The sequence below is a fragment of the Melospiza melodia genome, chromosome 4 (genome assembly GCF_035770615.1).
Source record: "Melospiza melodia melodia isolate bMelMel2 chromosome 4, bMelMel2.pri, whole genome shotgun sequence".
NCBI lineage: Eukaryota > Metazoa > Chordata > Aves > Passeriformes > Passerellidae > Melospiza > Melospiza melodia.
In genome coordinates this window covers 57,601,975-57,624,395 of record NC_086197.1, presented here as the reverse complement: position 1 = coordinate 57,624,395, position 22,421 = coordinate 57,601,975, and the positions used below count along the sequence as shown (strand labels likewise).

Here is a 22,421-nt window from a genome sequence, read left to right as displayed (position 1 = left end):
GTTTGATTTCTAGATCAAAAGGAATACTATGGTTTGCACTATTAAATTGAAGGTCTCAAGGGGGTGGGAGATTATTTTTGCCATTAATGCTTGTCAGTAGAGGGTTGGAACAAGGAAGCATTCATCCTTGAGTACAGGGAATGAAGTAAAAAATAAAGCTTGATGAAAGTTAGGTGGACTTCACTCCTTTAAACTATGGAGAAAAATAGGTCATCCATATTTAGTGGAAATAAGCTCAAAAGTGAGTTTGCATTTTTGGAGGTGCAGGCATAGACTGACATCCTAGATGTCAGGAAAATAATCAGGCCAAAAGTTTCATCTACACTCTTAAGTCAGGTCTTAAAAAGCAGTTTGCAGTGTATTTTTTACAATCAGACCTGCTGCCCTTCTCAGAACTGAGCATGTTAGCGTTGGCTTACCGTCTCTTTAGTCTGGGAATTTGAGTCTCTGTTGAATGACAGAAGAATAAAAACAAAATGACAATACTTGGCTTCTTATACAGAGCTGGTAAACTCAAATGAAAATCGTCACCGCAGATCAGTATCTTCCATCAGAACACGAGCTCAGGCCAGAGAGATATTTCCCACACTGGAAATTTTTAAGAACTTGAAAACTGGTAATTTTGTGCAGTCCAGACCAAGTGTCCTCCAGTGCATTCAGCACTAGAGACAGTCGTAGTTCTTTCCATTTTTCCTGAGAAAGTTTGGCCAATGATGTTTCGTGGTAGAGTAGAGGAGCCAGCAGTGCTGGCTCTCTGCACTTGTTCTCTGGATACATCAGAAATTGCATCATTAGGGTGAAAGAGTGTTTCCAGTAGCAGCTATTTTCAAATTGAGTGGATGTGCAAGTTTAAGTTGTCTACAAAATGTCTGAAACACAAGCATATAATCTTGCATGATTCTTTAAAACCAGTCTTGCAAATAATCCCCTAAAATCTACTGTGCACAAACCAATAGGACAGTAAATGATTCTGCTCCTCTGCTGATGAGTTCAGCAGGTTTTTGTGTGCTTGATGAATTCTCTAGCACATAAATAAAGGTTTGGTTGCGTTTGGGAGGAGGAAAATTCCTAATTAATATGTATATAACAAGATAAAACTTTCTGGCTACTTTGCTGCTAGTTTTGAGCAATATATCTAAAAAAATCAGGATCAATTCAGACTGCTTTCCTCAAACCATTGCAAGATGATGGACCTCACTTGCACTTCAGTTTCCACTGCAGTAGAATTGTGAAATTAGTTTTGCAGAAACTGAGCTCAGAAAATAAATAATCAAATGAAAAGAAACTGTATTGGAGAATGAACTCTGGTTAATTAATTTCTTAGAACTAATTTGAGCTCAAATAATTTTTGCTGTTATACAAGCTTTAGGGATAAAATTTATTTCAATGCAATTATTCAGGCAGTAAAATCAAACGGCCAAAATCAAAGCACACCACCAATTTCCCACATACAAAGAATTAGCTTTCTAAAAGTAACTCAGTGTTTCCTTCACGAGGTCACCACTTATCTAACTGTAAACTGTGGTTATTGAATTTTTAAATTAATGTTTTAAGTTCATTACTGAGGCAGGTCCCTCAGTGTGTATTTAAAAGCTTAGTTGAAGGCTTTTTATCCTCTTTAATCTACTCTTCAGATATGATAGAAATATTTTTTCTACTAGTGAGCAAGATTAAGTAGATTATTCTAATTAGCAGGTAACTTTGCTGTGTTTTGTTTTAAAACAGACGGTACTTTGGTGAGAAAATCGGGCTGTACTTTGCCTGGTTAGGCTGGTACACAGGGATGCTCTTCCCAGCTGCCTTCATTGGATTATTTGTCTTTTTGTATGGAGTCACCACTTTGAACCACTGCCAAGTCAGGTAACGTGGGAACTTTTAAAAAGAAATTGCAACTGTGGGTTATTATGAATAATTTGAGAGATCTTCCCACAAGCTGTTAATAATTTCATTTTAAACTGTTGAATGAGCAGTCAAGAAAAGACTGCTCAGTTGTTATAAGGCACCCAGTATCAAGCTTCCCATGTTTTATGATCCTGAATTGGGATGAGAGGAAAGTCTTCTTGCCCAGCTCCAGTTGTTAATGGTGCTGGCAAGCCAGAATGAAGTTGGGAAAAAGCAGACTCCTCCATTACTCTTAAAGAGGCCAGCACAAGAGTGGGGAATTTTCACACTCTATAAGGCTTTTCCCAAAGATCCACCACAGAGAGGCATTCCTCAGATGAAGAAATCCCTGGACCTTCTGCTGAGTGCTGCATCTCTAAGTTTTTGTGCACTTGAGTCATAAGAATAACTTTGTCTGAAGTTATCCTTACCCTCCTCCTACCAAAGGTCACTGTGGCTCAAGGAGAAGCTGGAAATGGTAAAGAGATGGTGCTAGGTTGTCCCTGGAGAACTGCACTCTGGAACTGTGACTAAACTCTGTAGTTTTAGACAGTCAGCAAATATTAATTATGCACATGCAGTTATGAACATCTTGGCTTCAGTTACAGACCAGTTTTGCTCAATAAGTAACTGAATATTAGCAAAGCCTATCAATCCAGACAGATTGTTGTGCAGATTGTTGTAGTAATCAAGCTATTAATTTTTGTCTTTTCTATTTTTCCAGTAAAGAAGTCTGCCAAGCCACAGATATCATAATGTGCCCTATATGTGATAAATACTGCCCCTTCATGAGGTTGTCAGACAGCTGCATTTATGCCAAGGTATGTTCTAGGCTATGCAAATAAAGATACTTCCTGGTAAAAGCATGAATTTTGCCTTTTGCATTTGTCTTTAGTGAGCCTGGGTAGAGGAAATCTTGAAGGGACGGATCAGGTTCACCCAACATTAACACTGTCTTTCACCAATGTTTAATTTGGGTCGTAAAATATTTGTATGCAATCTGCACTTTGAAATTCAGCAGTGTCAGAGGTTGTGTTCTAGGGCTATGTGTTACAGTGTCCTTGACATCAGCCTTTATCTTCTCATCCATCCTCTCTGTGTGGCTCCATAAAATTAGTGCTTTGGGTCTGAAATGATGTGCACATCTGGTGTTGGCAAGGGTCAGTCCCAGGCCAGGCTGGCAAATAGTCCTGTCAATTCACAGGTGGATTTCACATGTCAAGGGAAGGGTCCTTAGGATTGTCAGGCCAGCCAAACTCATGATCACATAATTTTAGTTGGAGAAAATAAAAAATAAAGGCCTATTATCACAAATTGATCACATTATTAATATATCTCTCAGGTAACCCACCTCTTTGACAATGGAGCTACTGTCTTTTTTGCTGTTTTCATGGCAGTGTGGGGTAAGTTTTCATTTTGATATTAAGTAATTGCACTGTCTCTTTCTTAAAGAATATGATGCAACACAGGCCTTTTTATTTTCCAGCACACTTTTTATCTGACACTAAGAAAAAGAATATAGGGTAGAGACTTTTCTGTTTCTGCAATATGAAGATGCAATTGGTTGAATCAAGTTTTTATTTGATAATAATTTTTTAATTTAAACAAAAACATGAATGCAGTTATGTAGTGTCTACACAGTATATATATATATATATACATATATATATATATATATATATATATATATATATATATATATATAAAACTCTGTGGGAATTTCTAACCAATTTTAAATCCATTGGTACTAAGGCCTTCTCTTTATTAGTGCTCAGGACTTCTCCTAGCTTAGGGCAGTTCAGTTTAGTGTCAGTATTAAAATTGAGTAGCATTTTTCCCCACCTTGCAGAAAGGCAGTAAAACTTAGATCCATGTAAGCTGGTTGCAGTGAAAGCAAAGCTCTGATGAAATAAATAAAAGATTTCATTGAATGGCAAATTGATCCAAGTGTGGTCTAACTGTTGCCATGGAGGCTGAATTTTGCCCATAGAAATGTTCTATTTTTGGCTCAACTATTTTTCCTACTATGTCATGTAGGCAGAATTGAAGGCAAGAGGAACCAGTAATTTCTGACAGCACAAAAAATAATTTCAAACAATCCCTGAACATGCCCAGCCTCTTTGCTCCTCCCAAGCCATTGTGAGAGAAGGTTAACAACTGTAGAAAATGGCTCTACAAGGGGACTCAAAAACAGCATCCAAGTCCTTGAGCTACCCAGATTTAGTCATTGTTCTCCTGTTCTTACTCACACATCTCCAACTGCTTTGGAAAGGTGTCCAAGTAATTATAACCAATTTTAAACTGCAAATCTCTTTACTGAACCGTAAGAAATATCCAGGAGGCAACATGAGAGCCACTAGAGCAACACAGATTAGCTTACCTGTCTGTCTCAGTTCCTTCCTCCAATCAAGCCTATTTATGCCATTTCATGTAATACTAAAAATATTCAAATATTACAAATCACATTTAAGAAAAATCCACAGATCATACAGTCTTTATGTTTCTGCTTGTTATTTTGTCTTTGTTTTAGAGCTACACAGAGCTAAGAGTCACCAAAAATTTCTAAGCCTTAAAGATTTCCCTTAGATACTTACTCAGCTTTTCCAAACTCTTTCTCCAAGATGAGAATTTCCAACACAATATACAGGCAGGGAAATCTCTAGGTAGGAAAATTGATGGGTTAACATTGCTGAACATTTCTGGCAGTGTTCCTAACTGCTGGTGAGCATTTCTTCAGAGTGCAGATTTTGCACCAGTGCTTTTGTCTCTCTTTAACAATAACAGTGCTTTCAGAAAACAGCTGTGCTCACAGCATGGTTTCTGTGTCTTAGCAGTGCCCCGATCCAGGGCTGTAGGAGAAGCAGCTCTAGGTAAGGGGAGTCCCTCACCATGCCCAGTCCTGCCTTGTTGTCTCTGCCTTTTAGAAGTCTGAGGAGGCTGAACATGCCTACCTACAAAATGCTGTAGGCCCTCTCTTCTCTCTTTCCTCTCTCCAGTCAACAGGAACCACATCTCTCTCTAGTTAGCCTCTCCTTCCTCCCCCTTCTTCAGCATCACTGTCAGACTCCCAGCCCCAATCCCAGACCCAGGAATCTCCACACCAGCCTGCCAGGACTGAGCGATGCACTGCCCACCCGTGCATCTACAGCACCAAAGTCCGCAGTGAGATAAGAAAAAAATGCAATAGAAGCTGCCCCCGGGTGATGTGGCTGCTGGAGAGGAGACTCCAGCAGAGCAGAGCAGCTGGGCTGAGAGCTTTCCCCCGCACTTGTGGTGGCTCACACCGTGCTTGGGAGCTGGCTGCCAAGAGGGAGGGAGGGCAGCACCAGCAGGAGCTGTGACTGTAGGGAATGGCTTGGGGAGTGGGGCAATCCTCTGGCTCCACACAAAACATGCTTCCTTAAAGAAGAGTTTGCAGAGAAACAGTGAGATTGTGGAGGTATTTTCCATGCAGACAGGGTTAAAGAAACGTTAGAATAAGGGAAATCACACTTCCCAGGGATTTTCTGCTCCTGTATTTAGGAGCTGGCTTACTGCCTGTGTTAAATGGGTTTTCAGTCTGCAGTAGGACTACTGGCAGCTGCAGGCATTGCCATCATGGCAGTAAATCATAGAGGAAGAGAAGAATCAATGATAGCAGTTTGATTGTGGAAATGTTTTTTCTGTCAGCATGAAACAACTGGCAAGCTCAGAAAATATTGGCTGTGAAAAGTTCAGCCTTCCAGATGATCCAGTTTGACAGACACTGACATATTAAATAATTATGGCAGTGTTTTCATAAAAAGAGAATGAAAGTAAAAAGAAAAGGCAGCTAGAACTGTGTTACCACTTTAGCCAGAGTTTATATGCTGTTTTATTATGTAAAGTATTTTCTTCACCATCTTTAGATCCATTAGTAAGCTCCCATGTTGACAGAGAAGCCTACCCATTTGCTTGGGGGTTTCAAAACCAGCTGTGGCCATTGGTCTATCCATGAAGAGGTGATCTGTATGATGCTTTCATCCTTTTGCTCTAAAGACATCTTTAGTTGATGAATTAAGTTGTCTGCTCCCATTTTAAATATAAATAAAATTCATCTCCAAGTGATGAGCAAACATCTGTGGCCAGGCTGCAGAGAGGAATTACCATGACAAATGCTAGCAGGGGGTTCTTGATTTGTGGAGCAGCAATGAGCCTGACTGTAAGGCTCTGAAGCTCAGGGACCCATCTTTTATAATGCTTCATTTTGGCACTAGTGAGACCCATCAAAGAAAGTTTGGAATTGTTAAGTGTACCAGGGGATACTGGAATAGAAGTACACTTCTCTTTAAAAAATGCATTGACCCTTCACCTCATTTATTTAATTTCTGCCTGGTGTTGGCAAAGAAGTAAAAGTAATTGATAAAATAAATTTTTAAAAAGCATGATACTTGCTAAAGTATACCTGACAGCCATATGACTTGAGGAAACTTTCATTTTTAACTGATTTATCAAAAGACAAAAAGCCTCCCTTCAGTGCAGTTAAGGAATTCATTATTAGTTTGTATAAGTTTTTTCTGTATTGAAGCTTCTGTTGAAAGGAAATACTCTTTCAAACAGATTGGAGCTATAAATCTTTGTGGTTTATAGGGAAAAAGTGAGTCCCTGTAATCACTAACTTTTTTAAAATCTTTTCATTGGTGAACAGATTGCCATTGATGCTCACTGAGATGTGATCATCTCAGAAGCTGGAGAACAATTTTTTCTTGATGACATTTTCCAGATGTCCAAAGCTTTCAAAAATAGGGAAGCAATATCATGTTTTGTGTTTTTGTACAAGGGAGAAACACTTCCACTTTGTTCTTTATGTATGCCTTGAGAAGTGTTTGGCTTGATGATAAAGCAGCTCCCATATCTAGGAAAAGTTCCTCTCTTTTTACTGCTGAAGTTAGATTCTTACCAAAGACAGAAATTGAGAGAAAGGTATTAATTAAAAAAAATATTGACATTTAAAGTGAAGGGAAAAGTAATTCTCCTTAACAAAATTTAGGTAAATTTGACACTCAGTTGACTCCAGCATGTTTCAGTAAAGCCAGATGGAATTGTAGATTTTGATTTTCCAATTGAGGTACTGGGGAAACCTACTGCAAAGCTGTTACTGCCTGGATGTTTCCAGAAACTCTAGAGCAAAATTCTGTAACTGTTCAAAAGGAAAGTTCAGCAATTTATCATTTCTAAATCCATGCTGAAGGCAGAGTAGGCTGGTGGTAGTTTCTCTCTCTGTACCCATCTTTGGGGAGCTAAGGGATGGAAGAAAAATGCTTTTTAAATTTTTTTCCTGTGTAGCATGTTTCCTTTGATAAAGGAAACAGCTTTAGAACACTCACTGAAAGGCAAAATTGGGAGGGGAAAAAGAGGACTGGCATGAAGAATTTAACACTTTTTTCAAGCAATAAGAAAAGCCAACATAAAACAATTTTTCTGTATGTATCTGTTAGTCTAATAAAAGATATTACTTTCCTACAAATCTTGCCTCTAGCATAAAACGTTGACATTAATCTGCTCTCCAAGGAGACAGAATTAAGGGTGTTCTTCAGCAGGACTCCTGGTATATAGAATATATTCTAGGAGTCAGGATGGATGTATTAAATGGTGCTCTGAAATACAATAGAGAGAGGATTTCTGAGAGAAAATCAGGGTAAAGCTATTTCCTACAAGAGGCCATTTGCATTACGAGGTAAGATCACAACTTGTTACAAAAGCATCTGAGGAAATGATGTTAAGACAGCTGCTTGTACAAGTGGATATTGAGGAGCCAGCTGCAAGGTTGAGTTCTGAAGCAGGACAAATGTAGTAGAGGAAAAGCTAGTAGAAGATCTGGGAGCTAAGGCCAATAAGAAATGCAAAATTCCGAGCAGGAATTATTGAGAAAACTCAGGATCTGGTTTACCCAAATGGGAAAATACAACTGCATCCTATTGAATGTCAAAGTCGGAAAAGGATGCTGAAGTTTATTTAGGGTATTTGTAGTTAAAATTACAATTAGAGAATAAACAGAGAAATTTGAAAATGCAGTTCTTTTAGAAGACCTCAGTAGCACAGTAAATCAATCAAAGATAGTTATTTATAGCACATTTTAAAGTATCTAGCAAGGGAAAGCTGCATACTGACCTGAATAGAGGGAGAAAAGTGTAACACAGTGAAAGCTAAAACAGCACTGTACAGAACATCGTATTTGCTACTTAACAATTAGAAAATAACTTTCTAAAGAAGCTTCAGGAACTTCACATACTTACTCTGACAGGTGCTAAATGTGCTAAACACAATATGCATAAATTCCTCACTCCAGGTGTGGGAAAAACAAGAAAGAAAAGAAGTATTGTTCAACAAAGGTGTATCTGAGACATTCAGGGCTGGAACTCAAACACCTACTGGAGTTCTGCTACCAGCAGCTTCCTGGAATGGGAACAAAGTGGCAGAAATCAATCAGGCTTCTTCCTCCTAGGTTTCCAAACAGTGCAGGACTACTTGTTTAGCCTGAACAAAATAATTCAATATGAGCTGATAGGAGAGAAGCAGTTCTGCCAGGAAAAAAATTAAGGAATGAACCATGTTTGTGGTGCAGTAGCAGCAGAGCCTCATTAGCACTTACTGGTTTTGCTGATCACAACCAATCATACTGCAACTAGTACAAACATTTATAGGCTTATGACTCTCTATTAGACTAAAATCAAAGTGCTTGTGACTAGGTGTAACATAATTCCAGCTTGCAGAACAATAATTACCTGATATATGAAAATGCCCTCAAACCAAATATCTGCTTCCTTAAACATGCTTTTGATACCTTACCTTGTCTGCTTGTACTGTTTATTTCCTAAGCACACTTTCACTGCACTAGCTGGTACAATAAAACATAATTCTCCCTGTCTAAAAATTAACTTTTACCAAACTGATGCCAGTACTTAGTATCAGGTCCCATTTTTATCAATATGCTGCAGTAGGGCAAACAGCCCGTTAAGGAGACACTTTTATGACTGGATGTGAATTATATTGCCAGATGATTGTGACACTGTTACAGCTGATACTGTAGCTAGCTCATGAACAAAGAGGTTTATGTTCTCTGGGTATCAATCTGCTGCTTCTCAGTGAGCAATAAAGGGCAGGCTTCCTCTCCACAGTGGGAGAAGCCTACCCATTGATTTGTGTTAACTTTAGGTAGTTTCTACATCCTTTACACAAAATAAATGTTTAACACTGCTGTAACTTTAAGCAGGCTGAGTTTTAATCTTTGGATTATGAGCATATTATGCTATTACTGTTTCCTTGATTTTTTTTTTCCATCATACAATGAAAGCACAATTGTCATATCAAAGTGGGAATTTCCTCAAAAATCCTTTACATTCAATTGGTCTGTGAGTGCTCCAGGAAAGCTGATACCTTTATGTCTGATCACTCTGTCAGTGCCCTGTTATGGTGACTCTCCACTGATCTGCCCACTGGGTTAGAGGATGGTTCCACTGACTTGTTCAGGGACACACACCAACAGCAGAAGAGAGACCCCCTCCCGGGTCTTCACACTTCAATTCAAGTCTTGCCCACTGCTGACAACTGCCAGAGCCCTTGAAGGACTCACACCAACAGTTCAGGGGACAACACTCTTTATTAATATACACACTGTGAGTGGAAAATTGTGACAGGTTAAAATTCAAAGACAGTGACAGTGACAGTAGCTGACTGCAAAAATTAATTCAAAGCAATACCCAGACAAGCTCTAATCATCAATCAAACCTAGCACAAGAGGATCATTCAGAGGCTATAGAATGCAATGATTACCCAATAGATGTTCCTTTGGAGGAGGAGACAGTTCAGCCCATCCCCTGATCCCAGAAGTTATGATGGAGTCTTCTCTAACTTTTCCCCATTCTTAACTTACTTTTATACTATTTGTTTACATTTAGATGGAGCTTGAGTGGCTCTGGTGATACACACCTTTGCTATTGATAGGTTAAAATTCTCTCACTTCTCTCTTAAAGATAGAGTCAATGAAATATAAAGTGCATGCCCAGTGAGGGGAGGTTGTACCTTGAAGGTGGGTAACTTTGGGATGGAGGTGTGTGTTAATATTACAGTTAGGCTTTAATGAACCCAGTTCATCCAAGGACAACGATTTCACCACAGTTGCTGGCTCAGCAACAAGACACCTTCTCCTATCTCCCCTGGCTGAGGGGTGCTGTGCCATTTATAAGCTGCAAAGTGCTATCAAGTTCCCCTCCCTGCAAGGATTACTTCAGAGCCTGACCTCTGTGTCTCCATTCTGCTCCACCCTCCATTCCATTGCATTCCATTCCATTCCTCTTAGCATTTGCTTAAATTTGCAGATTGTGTATATGGGGAGTCATGGTGGAATGGGTTTCGGGCATGCCACCCACATTCCATTCAGGCAGCAGCAAATGTATTTTACCCTATAATTTCTGTACTGTTCTAAGTTCTGTTCAGAATGTGAATACAACCTCCCAGCTTTCTCTAAATTTTACTCCCAGTCATCTTCCTATAGCAGAAATGTGCAGACCTGTTACTCCATCTTGAACTCCATCAAAAAGGGCTGTAGTACACAATGTTTAAATACCAGACATAAACACCACACCGCACATACGAACTCACATACTGTAAAAATAAAGGGGTTGAATTAAAAAGGTGCAAACCAGAAGTTCTCATTTCCCCAGCAGTACTCTGCACATTTTCAAATGCACTGGACTGTGCTTTCTCTGGGTTCTGGTTTCTGTGTCATGTAAATGGTCTTCAAAGAAAGAAAGTTACTCCATTATGTACAATGGCCCCAAGAAACCTCTAGCTTCATCAGAAATCTGCTTTATCGAGCAGTGATGACTCACAGGAATGATTTTATTCTTTGAGAGCACTCCCTTGGTTGGTTAGAAATTAAACATTCTCATTTAGCACCAAATGAAATCTCTAAAGCCTCAATCATACTTGAAGCAAGCAAACTAATCCTTAGAAAGCAATGCTTTTTGAAAGCAGTTTTGATCATCAGCATGATTTGCTGTTCAAAGGAACCCATTTATGCAAAGAAATTAAAATAATGTAACAGCTTCATTCAACAGTTCTGTGATAGTCATTAACATTTTCTTGACTTAAAAACAATTTTGCATCTTTTTCTCTACTTGCTTTAGCCACTGTTTTTCTGGAGTTTTGGAAAAGAAGGCGAGCAGTAATTGCTTATGACTGGGACTTGATAGACTGGGAAGAAGAAGAGGTTTGTATAAAAACATGTACTCCTTAACCTTTAATACAAAATTATATGGTTGAAAATGTATGGTTTTATTTTGCATTTATTTTCAGTTCATTCTTTAAATCTTAATAAACTAAGAAATAAGGTTTTTCTCCTCAGATGTTTCCTCTGGAATGTAAAGAAATTTTCTCACTTTTGTCAATCTAAATTAATTTGAGAGATTTCAGGAAAGAAATGCACTATGGGATAAATGCATTTTTATTTTGAAAGGTGGAAATTATTGACAGTCCAGTGTACCCTGAAATTTGGCAAATGAGCTTTTATCTATTCTTTTAGTTTGTCACTGAGAGTATTGATGGAAGGAAAGGCTTTGAAGCTTGCACCAGCTTCTGAACCTTCAGGTGCTGGTTATCTTAGAGAGAGAGAGAGAGAGAGAGAGAGAGAGAGAGAGAGAGAGAGGGAAAGAGAGAGGACTTAATTCATTCTTGTTGGTACAGGAAATCCCCTTAGGGAAGGCGCTAAACTTCAGAAAATAGCCTTAATCTTTTCCTCTCTGGTGATCACCAGAAAGAAACTCCATGCTCTTGGGACTGAGAACTTAGGTCTAAATAGAACTAGAAGGTTTTATTATGCAGGAGAAAAGCAAGATTCAGTGAGTGTTGAAGAAAAAGTGCTACTCCAGTGGGATTTGGACATATAGGTGTCTATAAATCTGCTCTCCTTACTCTACAGAAGCTCTTGGAGTGATGGTAAGAGGCTGCTGTAGTGGTCTCAGTGCAGTTGAACCTCTACATTGCTGCTTTGGTGGAAGATTTTCTTTTTTATCAATCTTGCCAGCAGAGAATCAGCCTTCTGAGTTACGGGATTTTTGTCTGTATGAGGCAAAGTAGCTCAATGAGGCTATGAAATGGTGGAATTGCTGGTAGGATTTTCTTTTAAATGCTTAATTACTAAGAAAATAACCCAAGAACGTAACATGAAATGACTTACACAACTGGAAATTGATTTCTCTATATCAACAGGAATGTTGTTATCTGTGCACATATGCAGTCACTTCTGGGTGATACCCCAGGACTATCTTCTTATTTATAGGAAACACTCTAATATTGATTCAACTCTTCTGAGATTAGCAAGCTGCTCTTGCCAAGGCTGGCAAGTCACAAAGGGATTGAGACAGTCCTGCCTGAAGTTCACGTAGTGGTCAGGATTGGCTTGCAGGGATCATGTCTTCTCATGGCTAGTTGCAAAAAAAGCCACTGCTGCTGATGCAGACAGCTAAGAAAAAGCTTTACCAAATTGCAATTTGCAAGTGCCAACTATAGCTTCCTCTGTGTCCCTGGAATGAGAAGGAGCCTTTAAAAAACAAAATAGAATAGTAAGTACAGTATGAGGCCTTCTTTATATTTTTCCTAGGAAGTCTGGTCTTGCAGATGTTTGTAGTTTGGGATCTTATATATCTTCATCTTTCACCATTTAAACTACCTGGATTTGGGATTATGCTGATTTATAAAGCCATCCACCTGAATCTTCTCTGATCAGTTCATTCACAAATATTGAATTTCCTGATAAGGTTGTCCTTAAGTGACACTTGTTTTGGGGTTTTTTTGATAAGATATATTTATATTCCCCTGGCAGATTATTTCAGTTTAGCCTGCAGGATGATATTTGCATGTTGGTAATTTTCAGAGGATACTTGCTCCCTGTTGATGTCAGCTGGTCTTTTATTCTCACACCAGAGTTCTTCCAGCAGGCTGTGTCAACAAGACCTCTGTCAGGAGCAGTGGTGACAGCTAAGCATGTCCCAGCTTCAGGGTCAGCCCAATGGGCACTGCCTCCTCTGCTTGAGTATCTAAAGCTGCACTTCTCCATTGGAACTGCACCCTCCCCCTGAGAAAAACACAGTTTGGAAGCGAGTGCTCCAGATGAAAGTGTGGAGAAAAAATGTGGAGATCATTTCCCTGCTCTGTGGCTCAAAGCCCACCTCTTCACTTTGCCATTGTCCTCACCTGCAAACCACAGGCTTTGCTTGGAGCCTTACTTCTGGAGATGCTATACTTGTACCAGTGATCAAGATTCAAATTTTCAATCTACAAATTATTTTTCTGGGCTGTAGAGGACAATATGGTTGGACTAGGAAGGATGGGACTATGTCAATAATTTACTTGTTGAAGGATTAGAAAATTCTTGGGGAAAAAAGGAGGTATTTCACAAAGAAATTTAGAATAGTTCTTCTAGAGCACTAATACATGGTCTAAGGCAATTCACATTACTCCATATAATGTGTAATGTGAATACACACATATAGGGTTTCTCTTATGACAAAGTTGGAATTCTCCATGTGTGAGAAATGGCAAGGAGGGAGAACAGTCTGTTTTATGCAGATTGGAAGAGATTCATCCTGCGGAGTTTCATTGGGAAGTTACATGTTAGTGAGATACCAATGAGAATTTTGACTCTAGAATGTGAAAATTTTTCTCCTAACATGCTACGTTCTAATAAAATCACTGCTAATTAAATTTCCTCTCTGCTTTCCATTCAGTTATCACTAGAAAAAATCAGCTGATGGCTTTTATTAGTTATTTCAAAGACATCGATTAAAGAGTTCTATTTACCATTTTAAATCTCAAGCTTTTGATAATGAAGATTGTTATTTTATTAACAATATGTGTCTAGCCTTTGCTTGCTTTAACTTTCATTGTCAAATTGAAAAATAAGGGTTTTATTACAAAGGGAAATTTATTAATTCCTAGCACTAATATACTGAAAAAGCAGCATTTATAAGGCTTCCTATCTCTTTGTTACCACCTTCATGTTCTAAATGAAGAGACAAATAAAGGAAACAATGAAGACAATGGAAAGGAGAATTGCACTTATTCAGATATGCAGCCTTGTGAATTCCTCACCACTTTAGATTCTCATCCAAGAAAGGTATACAGCAATCCCTGCAATGTCTGGGGATTTGAGCTGAGAGTCTCCTGCCTCTTTTAATCCTACATATCTGGATTTCCTGCTCTTGCAAGCCAGGTGCGAGGTGGGAGACATGGAGAGCAAGGGCATCTTGGGTGGGCATGCCACAAGAAACCAACTGCATGCAGTTCCTGGCACTCCCAGGTGAAATCTGGCTTCTGTTGCTATTTGTAGCATATTTTTCTGTTTCTTCAGTGTCACTTTGTTTGTAGCATTAACGTCAGCCAGACACAGTACTGTTTACTTGCCCAAGCACTGCTGAATATCATTAAACAGGTACAAAGTGTCATGCCAGATTTCCAAGTTTTTTTTTTTGAGAATGTCTAAAAATAGCATTTGCATTATTGCATCAGCTGGAGATTTTAGGACATGTGGGTATGATAAGAACTTCCCTACATTACAGATTGTAAAAGATAATCAAACCTTGGCTCAGAGAGGGGTACAGAGAAGTAAAGGTTTCTTGTCTATGACAAGCCAGCTGGCAGAGCCCTTGCACAATCTACAGGGTAAAATTCTCAGGAGCCCTGCTTCACAGCTATCACACTCTGTCCTTTTTCATGCCCCTGGGCACACAGGAATGCTCCTTACATTGTTCCTTCTGCCAGACTAGGGTCTGGTCAGCTTCCTTCAGCCCTGACATGGCAGGAACTGCTTGAGCAAAATAGAATAAGAGCAAGGTATTACTCTGCCTCCACAGAAACATGCTTAGCCTTTTTGTATAGCTGAGGTAAGGCTGGTTCCCTCAAGGACATAATTAGTCACAGAGGCATTGCAGCTAGGCATACATGCCTCTTCATTTTTTTTATAACTTGTTACCAGATTGCTGCAGGAATTTGGAAATTAACTGTGTTAAGAAAGCATCTTCAAAACTTGGAAGGAGGAGAATAAGACATGACTTCTTCCCCCCTTCCTCTTCAGGGAATTTTTAAAAAAGGATGTAGAATTTTAAGATATCTCACCTTTATTTACATTCTGAAGACTTGTGTGAAGAGTTACCATTCACCTATTTCAGTGCAGTCATTTAAGGTCTGGGCATTTCCAGCTTCAGTCAGAGTTCAGTTACATGCAGTTGAAGGGCTGGAAATGACAGAAATGTGTAAGCTGGCTCTTGTCTGCTCCCTTGTAGCCAGCTGTACCACAGAACAGCTCTCCAGTATGCAGTAGAGTACTACAAACACTGCTCTAATATCTGCCAGCACTTGTGAGAGCCCATCCACCCAACCTGGTGCTTTATCTCACCTCTCACAGTGTCCTGGATGCCAGACTGGAACAAGGTGACACAGAACACGCGGCTCTTGGTGATGTTAGAGCAGAGGGGTGGCACTACTGCAGGTGTCACCTGCACCAGGGGTGATCCTGTCTTCTGGCAGTGCTGTAAACAGATGTAACCAAATCTCTCCCCAAGTAATCCCCAGATTTCAATTCACAAGAGGGTTTTTCCTTTGACACATCTGCTGTTGAAAGATGTTCCTGCTAATAATATTGTCCAAGTTAAGAAGTAATTAAGCAGCATTAGATGGATCCTTCTTCAAATGCTGAGAAGTTTTGTTGGTAGTGGAAGTGTAACCAAATGCCTAGCAATCAGCAATTAGGCTTGGAAAAGGAGGTTTGGTTTTTAGGGTTTTGTTGTTGTTGTTGTTTTTGTTTTTTCTTAGTTGTAATTTTCCAGTATCAATAGGATAATGTCAGACTGAAAAATTCTGTGGTATCAGTCTTAAAATGATTTGTCTCGCAGCCACGTAGTTTTGAAAGAGCATTATTTAGAGGAATAGCTAATTGGGGATTTTACTAAATACTTTCAGTACTTACTTTTATGAGTACAGTGATTTATTCTAGTTCTCATGAAGGAGACCTGATTTCCCAGCTCAGCTTTTATAGTAGCTGTGCCAGCTGCTGAATTCAAAGATGTAATTCCCCAGAACAGTGATCTGATAACAGATTTGAACTTTCCTACAGAGTTTTTCCTAGCTGGGCTGTATGTGAACATTATCTGTCTGCTCTTTTAGGAGGAAATACGTCCTCAGTTTGAAGCCAAATACTCCAAGAAAGAACGAATGAACCCCATATCTGGGAAGCCAGAGCCTTATCAAGCATTTGCAGATAAATGCAGCAGACTCATCGTTTCTGCATCTGGAATATTTTTTATGGTTTGAGAACTTTTATTTATTTACCAGTTGAAAAAGAACAAAATATTATTATCTCTGCTAGTAGAGTAGGTAAATATTGGATATGACTGCTTGAAAGTGGAATGAGCTCTGTGCATGTTGAAAATTTACATAGCAAATCACTTGAGTCTCTGTCAAGTCCTACACTGGTACACTCTTCACTGTATCTCACAGATAGCTAATGCCTTCCTTCAAAGCTGCACCTGTGACATGTATGTAGTGACACAAGCCAGAACAGTGACACTATCACATTCAGGCACCAACTTGAGCTGGCTGAATTAGCTCACTGGTAGCCTTGCCTGTGTAAACAGTGCAGAACAATGGGGAAACCATAGGAGAAGCAGTTTTTCTTTGTAAACTTCCCAGAGAACATAAATAGGATGCCTAGAGTGCTTAATGATGTTAATACAACCTAGTTTCTCAGTGTGTTGAGGAGATGAGGAGAGTTCATATGCCTAGTCCAGTCGAAATGGAGAAACCAATGTTCCTTGATTAAAATGATGCATTTATCCCTTTAGTTATGCAAAACTAAAAGGAGCAGCAAAATCTCTCCTAACAGAGAGCTGCATGCACTTCTGCAGAAGCACCCCATCCTCTAATTTCAGTGAAGCAAATGTGGGCTGTTATTCACATGACAACAGGAGTGGTAGCGCTGCTCTTGAAAGCACAGTGCTGGTCTGGAATCAACAGACTGCCACGGAATTTACTGGGGCTTTTCCAGGAGACAAGACAATGATAGATGTGTACAGCCTCAGGAGCTGTGGAGAGCCAGGTAGGTGAGCTAACCCAGCAACAGGGCAGAGGACAGTAAGAGACTGATGGCTCCAAAATTGCCCAAAACAATCTAGGTCAAGAAAGGCAAGAGCATTATTGAGATGAACTGTGCTCTGGTACGTCAGGTGGATGGACACCCTGACTCAGCCCTTGAGGACATGTACTCAGGACTGCAGTCTCTGCTCAGAATTGATACTACAACTCCCATATTTTGTGTATTTTCCCCATGTTCCCCATGTTTTTTTTTCTTGAAGGGTGGCAGTATTTTACCTTGTGCAAACTCAGTCATTAATCTTCTTGGACTAGTGATAGATCTCACTCAAAGTTCCAGAGAGAGTAGCCTTGCTTTAAATTGCATGCACCCCAAATTATTGTCCCCATAACAGCCCTTAAAACAGGACAAAAATTATTTTCACTGAAGTTGCTTTTACTGTTAGCATAGTATGGGCTTCCAGCAAGTTAGAAAATCTACACTTTTTTGACCATTTAGATAAGAATAATTTTTTAAATTACGTCTTTAACAGGGGATATACACTTACCAAACTTCAAGTTAGGGCAGTTCTTAAAATTTCTCAGCATGACTCTCACAGTGTAGTAAATAAGGCAGCTCAACCGTTGCATGAGGAACATTAAGTCATTAAGCAGCCTGGCTCAGCTGTGGCTTTCTCATTCTGTCACATTTGCCAAAGTTTCATCACAGAAGAAATCACAAGGGAAATTTAACTGGTTACCTTCTCTAGATAGAAACTTTCCAGAACTGTAGGAAGCAACAGCTAGCTAGGCAGGCTTGGCAGGGCTGTTTTTGAGGCACTGCTTACAAATGGAGACATTTTTGTGAAGATTGAAGTCCATCAGATCGCAAAATCCATCCCAAGTATGATACCATCAACCTGCAACAGCAGCTTGAGACTAGCCTCTGTACATCATGTGCAGATAAAGAAAATTTCTAATTCTCAGAGCTGGCAATACTGTTTCCCACATTAATGTTAAGGATGAGGAACACTTTCAAGAAAATATTTAAAACTGAAAATTATTTTAATATTATTTCAACTGTATTTTTCATTATGAGAAATAAAAAGAACTTAACAAGAAGAAAAATCATCACATTGAAACCTTCCTCTGGAATAGAAAGGAATGCACTTTTAAAGTCTTTCATTTCTTTTAATTTTGAGAGTTTCAGGGACAAAGTAACTCCTGCTGCACTGGAAGTTTTCAGGTTCTTCTCTCTGATTTTTTCTTCCCTTAGATCTGTGTGGTGATTGCTGCTGTTTTTGGCATTGTTATTTACCGTGTTGTGACTGTCAGCACTTTTGCTGCCTTTAAGTGGGCTTTAATCAGGAATAACTCTCAGGTTGCAACTACAGGGACTGCAGTGTGCATCAACTTTTGCATCATCATGCTACTGAATGTGGTGAGTAAAATTAACATATCCAAAGTTATACCTAAGCTGCCAGAGCAGTAGATATCTCAGTCAGCAGACAACCAAATGCTTTCACTTATTTTTTCAGCAGGAGTGGAGTGTCTTGCTGAGACAGACATGGAATTATTGTTTATGGACATCATTCACTATTTATATAAAGTGCGATTCCAAACCCAAAATATTATGCAGAGTATGGTTGAATATTCTGAAAATATTTTAGGGAGACTACCATACCCTTGCTTTATCCTCTGCCACTTCTTTCCCTTTTACATGTATGCAGTTTTCAGTCCACTTCATTAATACTCTTCTTTTCAATTGTGTTTTGATGTTTTTTTTTAATATAGTGACAAAGCTAATTCGTATTTACACTATTTTCAGTAATTCTAATTTCAGCTGTCATGGTAGTTTTCCAGTGAGGATATGCATATGCAGACGCAATGTCCATAAGCAGAACTGTCTTGAGCTGAAAGCTTCAGAAGGCTTGAGCAGATGTGATTTGTTCCAGAGCTGCCATGGCCTTTGCCAGCGTGCACCAGAGACATGGCCTGGGTGCACTGCAGTGGGGCTGGCAGCTGTTGTTGTGGGCTGGTTTGGAACCAGACTTGGGACAAAGACAAAAATGGAATTTCTATGTGGCAGCAGTCCCAGTAAGAGAGTAGAGCATAGATTAGATGGGAAATGAGTTCCCTCCTTCAACTGAGATGCTGATACTCCTGTGTATTGCTCTGATAGCAATGTGTCTGCTCTTTGTTGCTCTTGGCAAGATGTGTATGGCCTTCCACTATCAGGTTTTGTCAACTGACATTATAAAAATGCCTTTTAGGGGAAGGAGGGTTCAGCCTACAAACCAGACAGGCACTGGAGCCAGAGTGTATCTCTGCCTACTCAACAGCAAGCATCCTCTGCAAACAGCTTGTTAGGCTTCCCTCCAGGAGATATACTGATTTACTTCCTAGGGAAAAGATGAGATGTTATTTCAGGTCTGCTCATTTCCAAGGCTGGCTTAGACACTTCTTTCTTCTCTATGCAATATCCCAGCATTTCCATAATCTAAAAATTCTTTTTGACAGGTCCTTTTTTATATGGCAGGAAATTCCAAGAGTGTTTGCTGCAGGACTTTGCTTCCTTCTTTGAAGAAGGAAGAAGGCAAGACTGGATTAGTGACTAAAACAGTCTATCCAGAACTGTTGTTTTTCCTATGTTTTCCCTTAGGTGGAACTATAGGCTGAGAAAGGACAGAAAGGAGGAAACTGATTTTCTGTCTGAGATTGTACTGAGGGCTCTCTTCTTTTATGTTATTTTTATTTTATTAGGTTTTGTCTCTAGATTTGGGGGATTTTCTTTACTCTACATAGAGCACACAATAAGCATAAAAGAAAAATATTGAAAACTATATATATATATATCTATGCCAGTGCAACATCCATTTTCAAGCTCTCAGTGTAAGTCATTGTATATGCAGTGAAGCAGCAAGAAAGAAATGCTGCACAAATGAAATTTCTTTATTCCCAAAGAGTTTAACAGCTCTGAGATTTTTCTTTTAAATAGTGAAGACTGCTTGAAGGTGCCTTTTGAGAAACTTTGTTTTATTTCTTAAAATTATCAAATAAGTGGAGCACTGCAAAGATGGATTTCTCTAGCCTCATACTCATCACCATTCAATAAACACCACAACCCTGGATCTGGGTATAGCTCATGGAAGAAAAAGATCCACAAATATGAAACTGCAGGAGTTTTTCAAAGGAAGGTTTTAGGAGCATAATCCCTTGCTTCCCGTGATGGATTAATGTAGTTTACTGAAGGGCAATTGTGAAATTTCTTTTGGGAGAAGAAAAATCCCCAGAAGCAATTTAGGTAGTAGAATCCTGCGTGAACTGTGATTCAAGAAAAGCGCCAGAAGAGCAAGAAAAGATACAGTAATAAAACCAGAGCAGGCCAAGATGTGCGTAGCAGTAGAGAATTCACTGCTAGAAGACTTGAAAACCAGCAGTGATTTTGATACAAGCTGACAGCCTCTCAAAGCATCAGGGGAAAGGTCTAGACCACAAGTAAATTCCAGACCAGACGTTCTGAGCACATGACAAAACAAAGTGACCCTCAAGCATAATGTCTCTCAGATAATCTTGCAGCCTGACCTGGAAACAATCAGTAGCTTTACCTAGGCTATGTGAGACTGTTAATTCCAGTAATATTGCCCATGGAAAACATGAACAGAGAACAGAATATGATCCCAAACAGGGTCCCTTGAGGGTAGTAGTGATAAACGACAGAAGCAGACAATTAGATCCAAACATTGTTAACAGAATCTCTAAACACAGTCTTACTGTTCCAAATGGAATAGCAACAAATTGAAATTTTAATAAACCCTTCTGTAGAGCAGTGAACATTTATAAAAAAACCACACTCCCTGTGGGATCAGGACATTAATGACCCAGACATTTAGCACGTTTACAGTTGCCCTTAAGAGATGCTTTTAAACCCAGAAGAAACTACCTTTGTCATTACTTGAAACAAAACCGTTTACTCCAAAGGCAGTGGAAAACTATTCTAAGCATGAAGTGGTTGTTAACACGGATGAGAGATTTCAGGATGACTTCAGCTCTGAAGCAGGCAGTTTGATCTGTAAACAATACATAACTCAATTTAAGCAAGAGATTCTAGGGATAACTGCAAATAAAAAGCAACTTTGCTGATATGCACTGTAGGAGTAAGTAAATACTTGAGCTTGAAATATGAGAGGCTTTGTATTCCTGCAGGCATCAGTGAGAGTTAAGGACATTTAGCAATTCGTAGGAATAGGCTCCAGACTCATTTAAAGCAAATGGAAATAATTGTATTAATTTACTCTAATACTGATGGTGTTGGTGATGTAGTTAATAGGTTCAAAACTCCTTTGCAAATACTGATTGTGAAAAGCCTCCAAGTTAGTTTTGTAATCTTAACAAAGTTTGGAGTCTCCTGGAGAGTTTGAGAGCATGGTACTTGAAAGTGCAGAAAGTACCACTTAGGATTTAGAAAAATGACACTGGCTCAGAGTAAGAAATGTGTGGGGATTACTAAAGATTTTCTCTGAAGTAAGCCTGTCCCCCCAGTGTTTTTCCTCTCAGCACCAAAGTGCCAAGCAAAATCAAAAAGCCCCAAATAAACAACATGTCCAACATACCATAGCATGCTCTTCTAGAGCGATTTTTCCCTTGTGAGGTGAATGTTCCATAAGTAACTAAAACAAACATCTCAGTCATGCTGTTGTTTCTTCTTTTCTTTTTGGAAAAGTTCTCTCACCCTTTTTCACTCTGTATATAAAGTAGGGACGATGACAGCATTTCTTCTCCATATATCATGGATGAGCATTAGATATAAAAACTTTACTTTTCCTTGTTTGATTATATCATTATTGTAATATTATGTAGTTTTATTGTCATTATCAGAACATCACAGAAATCATCTGCATGTCACATTTAACATGTTCTCTCCATTTTTGAGCCAGCCATGTAACTAAGAGGCTGATTCTTCTCTGTTACAGCTGTATGAAAAAGTTGCTCTTTTCCTGACAAATTTAGGTAAGTAATGTTAAATATAAAATTGAATAAATAATATTGTACTTATTTATTGGTCCATAGACCCTGATAAAATTCAAAATGTCTGCATAAATATGAAAAATCCTAATTAATTTGCAATCTATAGGAATTAATGTTTTTCTTATGTTTGTAAAAAGAAAGTATATAAACTAAACTACTGTGCCATTCAACCAGTGGTGACAACAATCATCCACCTTTGTTCTTGTTTCTACCCCCTACCATCTAAGAATGCAAACAAATTGTTTCCTGTAAATACATGTAAAATTTTTACCTTGGAAGAAAAGACATGAGTTTTCAGACAAACTTAGCGCTCACAACCTCCAGGGTTTGTAAATGTGGAAAAGGGGAGCCACTTCTGGAAAACAAATTCATCACTTGAAACTAAGGTGCTGATTGGCTATCAAACATCTGCCTTTAAGAAGGGCAGTAAG

At 39.0% G+C, this 22,421-nt stretch overlaps 1 protein-coding gene across 8 annotated transcripts in view; it reads left to right on the top strand.

Moving 5' to 3' along the window:
* The window catches only part of ANO4 (anoctamin 4), a 176,518-nt gene that overhangs the window by 131,096 nt on the left and 23,001 nt on the right, over positions 1-22,421 (top strand). For all 8 annotated transcript variants that reach the window (XR_010027577.1, XM_063154795.1, XM_063154799.1 and 5 more), the window contains 7 exons: positions 1,726-1,860; positions 2,606-2,702; positions 3,224-3,284; positions 11,028-11,110; positions 16,060-16,200; positions 18,239-18,403; positions 21,936-21,972. Coding sequence is in view for 7 of the 8 variants with exons in the window: in XM_063154795.1 (XP_063010865.1) it covers positions 1,726-1,860; positions 2,606-2,702; positions 3,224-3,284; positions 11,028-11,110; positions 16,060-16,200; positions 18,239-18,403; positions 21,936-21,972 (719 nt within the window). In the remaining variant the exon portion in view is untranslated. The remainder of the gene's footprint in view (positions 1-1,725; positions 1,861-2,605; positions 2,703-3,223; positions 3,285-11,027; positions 11,111-16,059; positions 16,201-18,238; positions 18,404-21,935; positions 21,973-22,421) is intronic.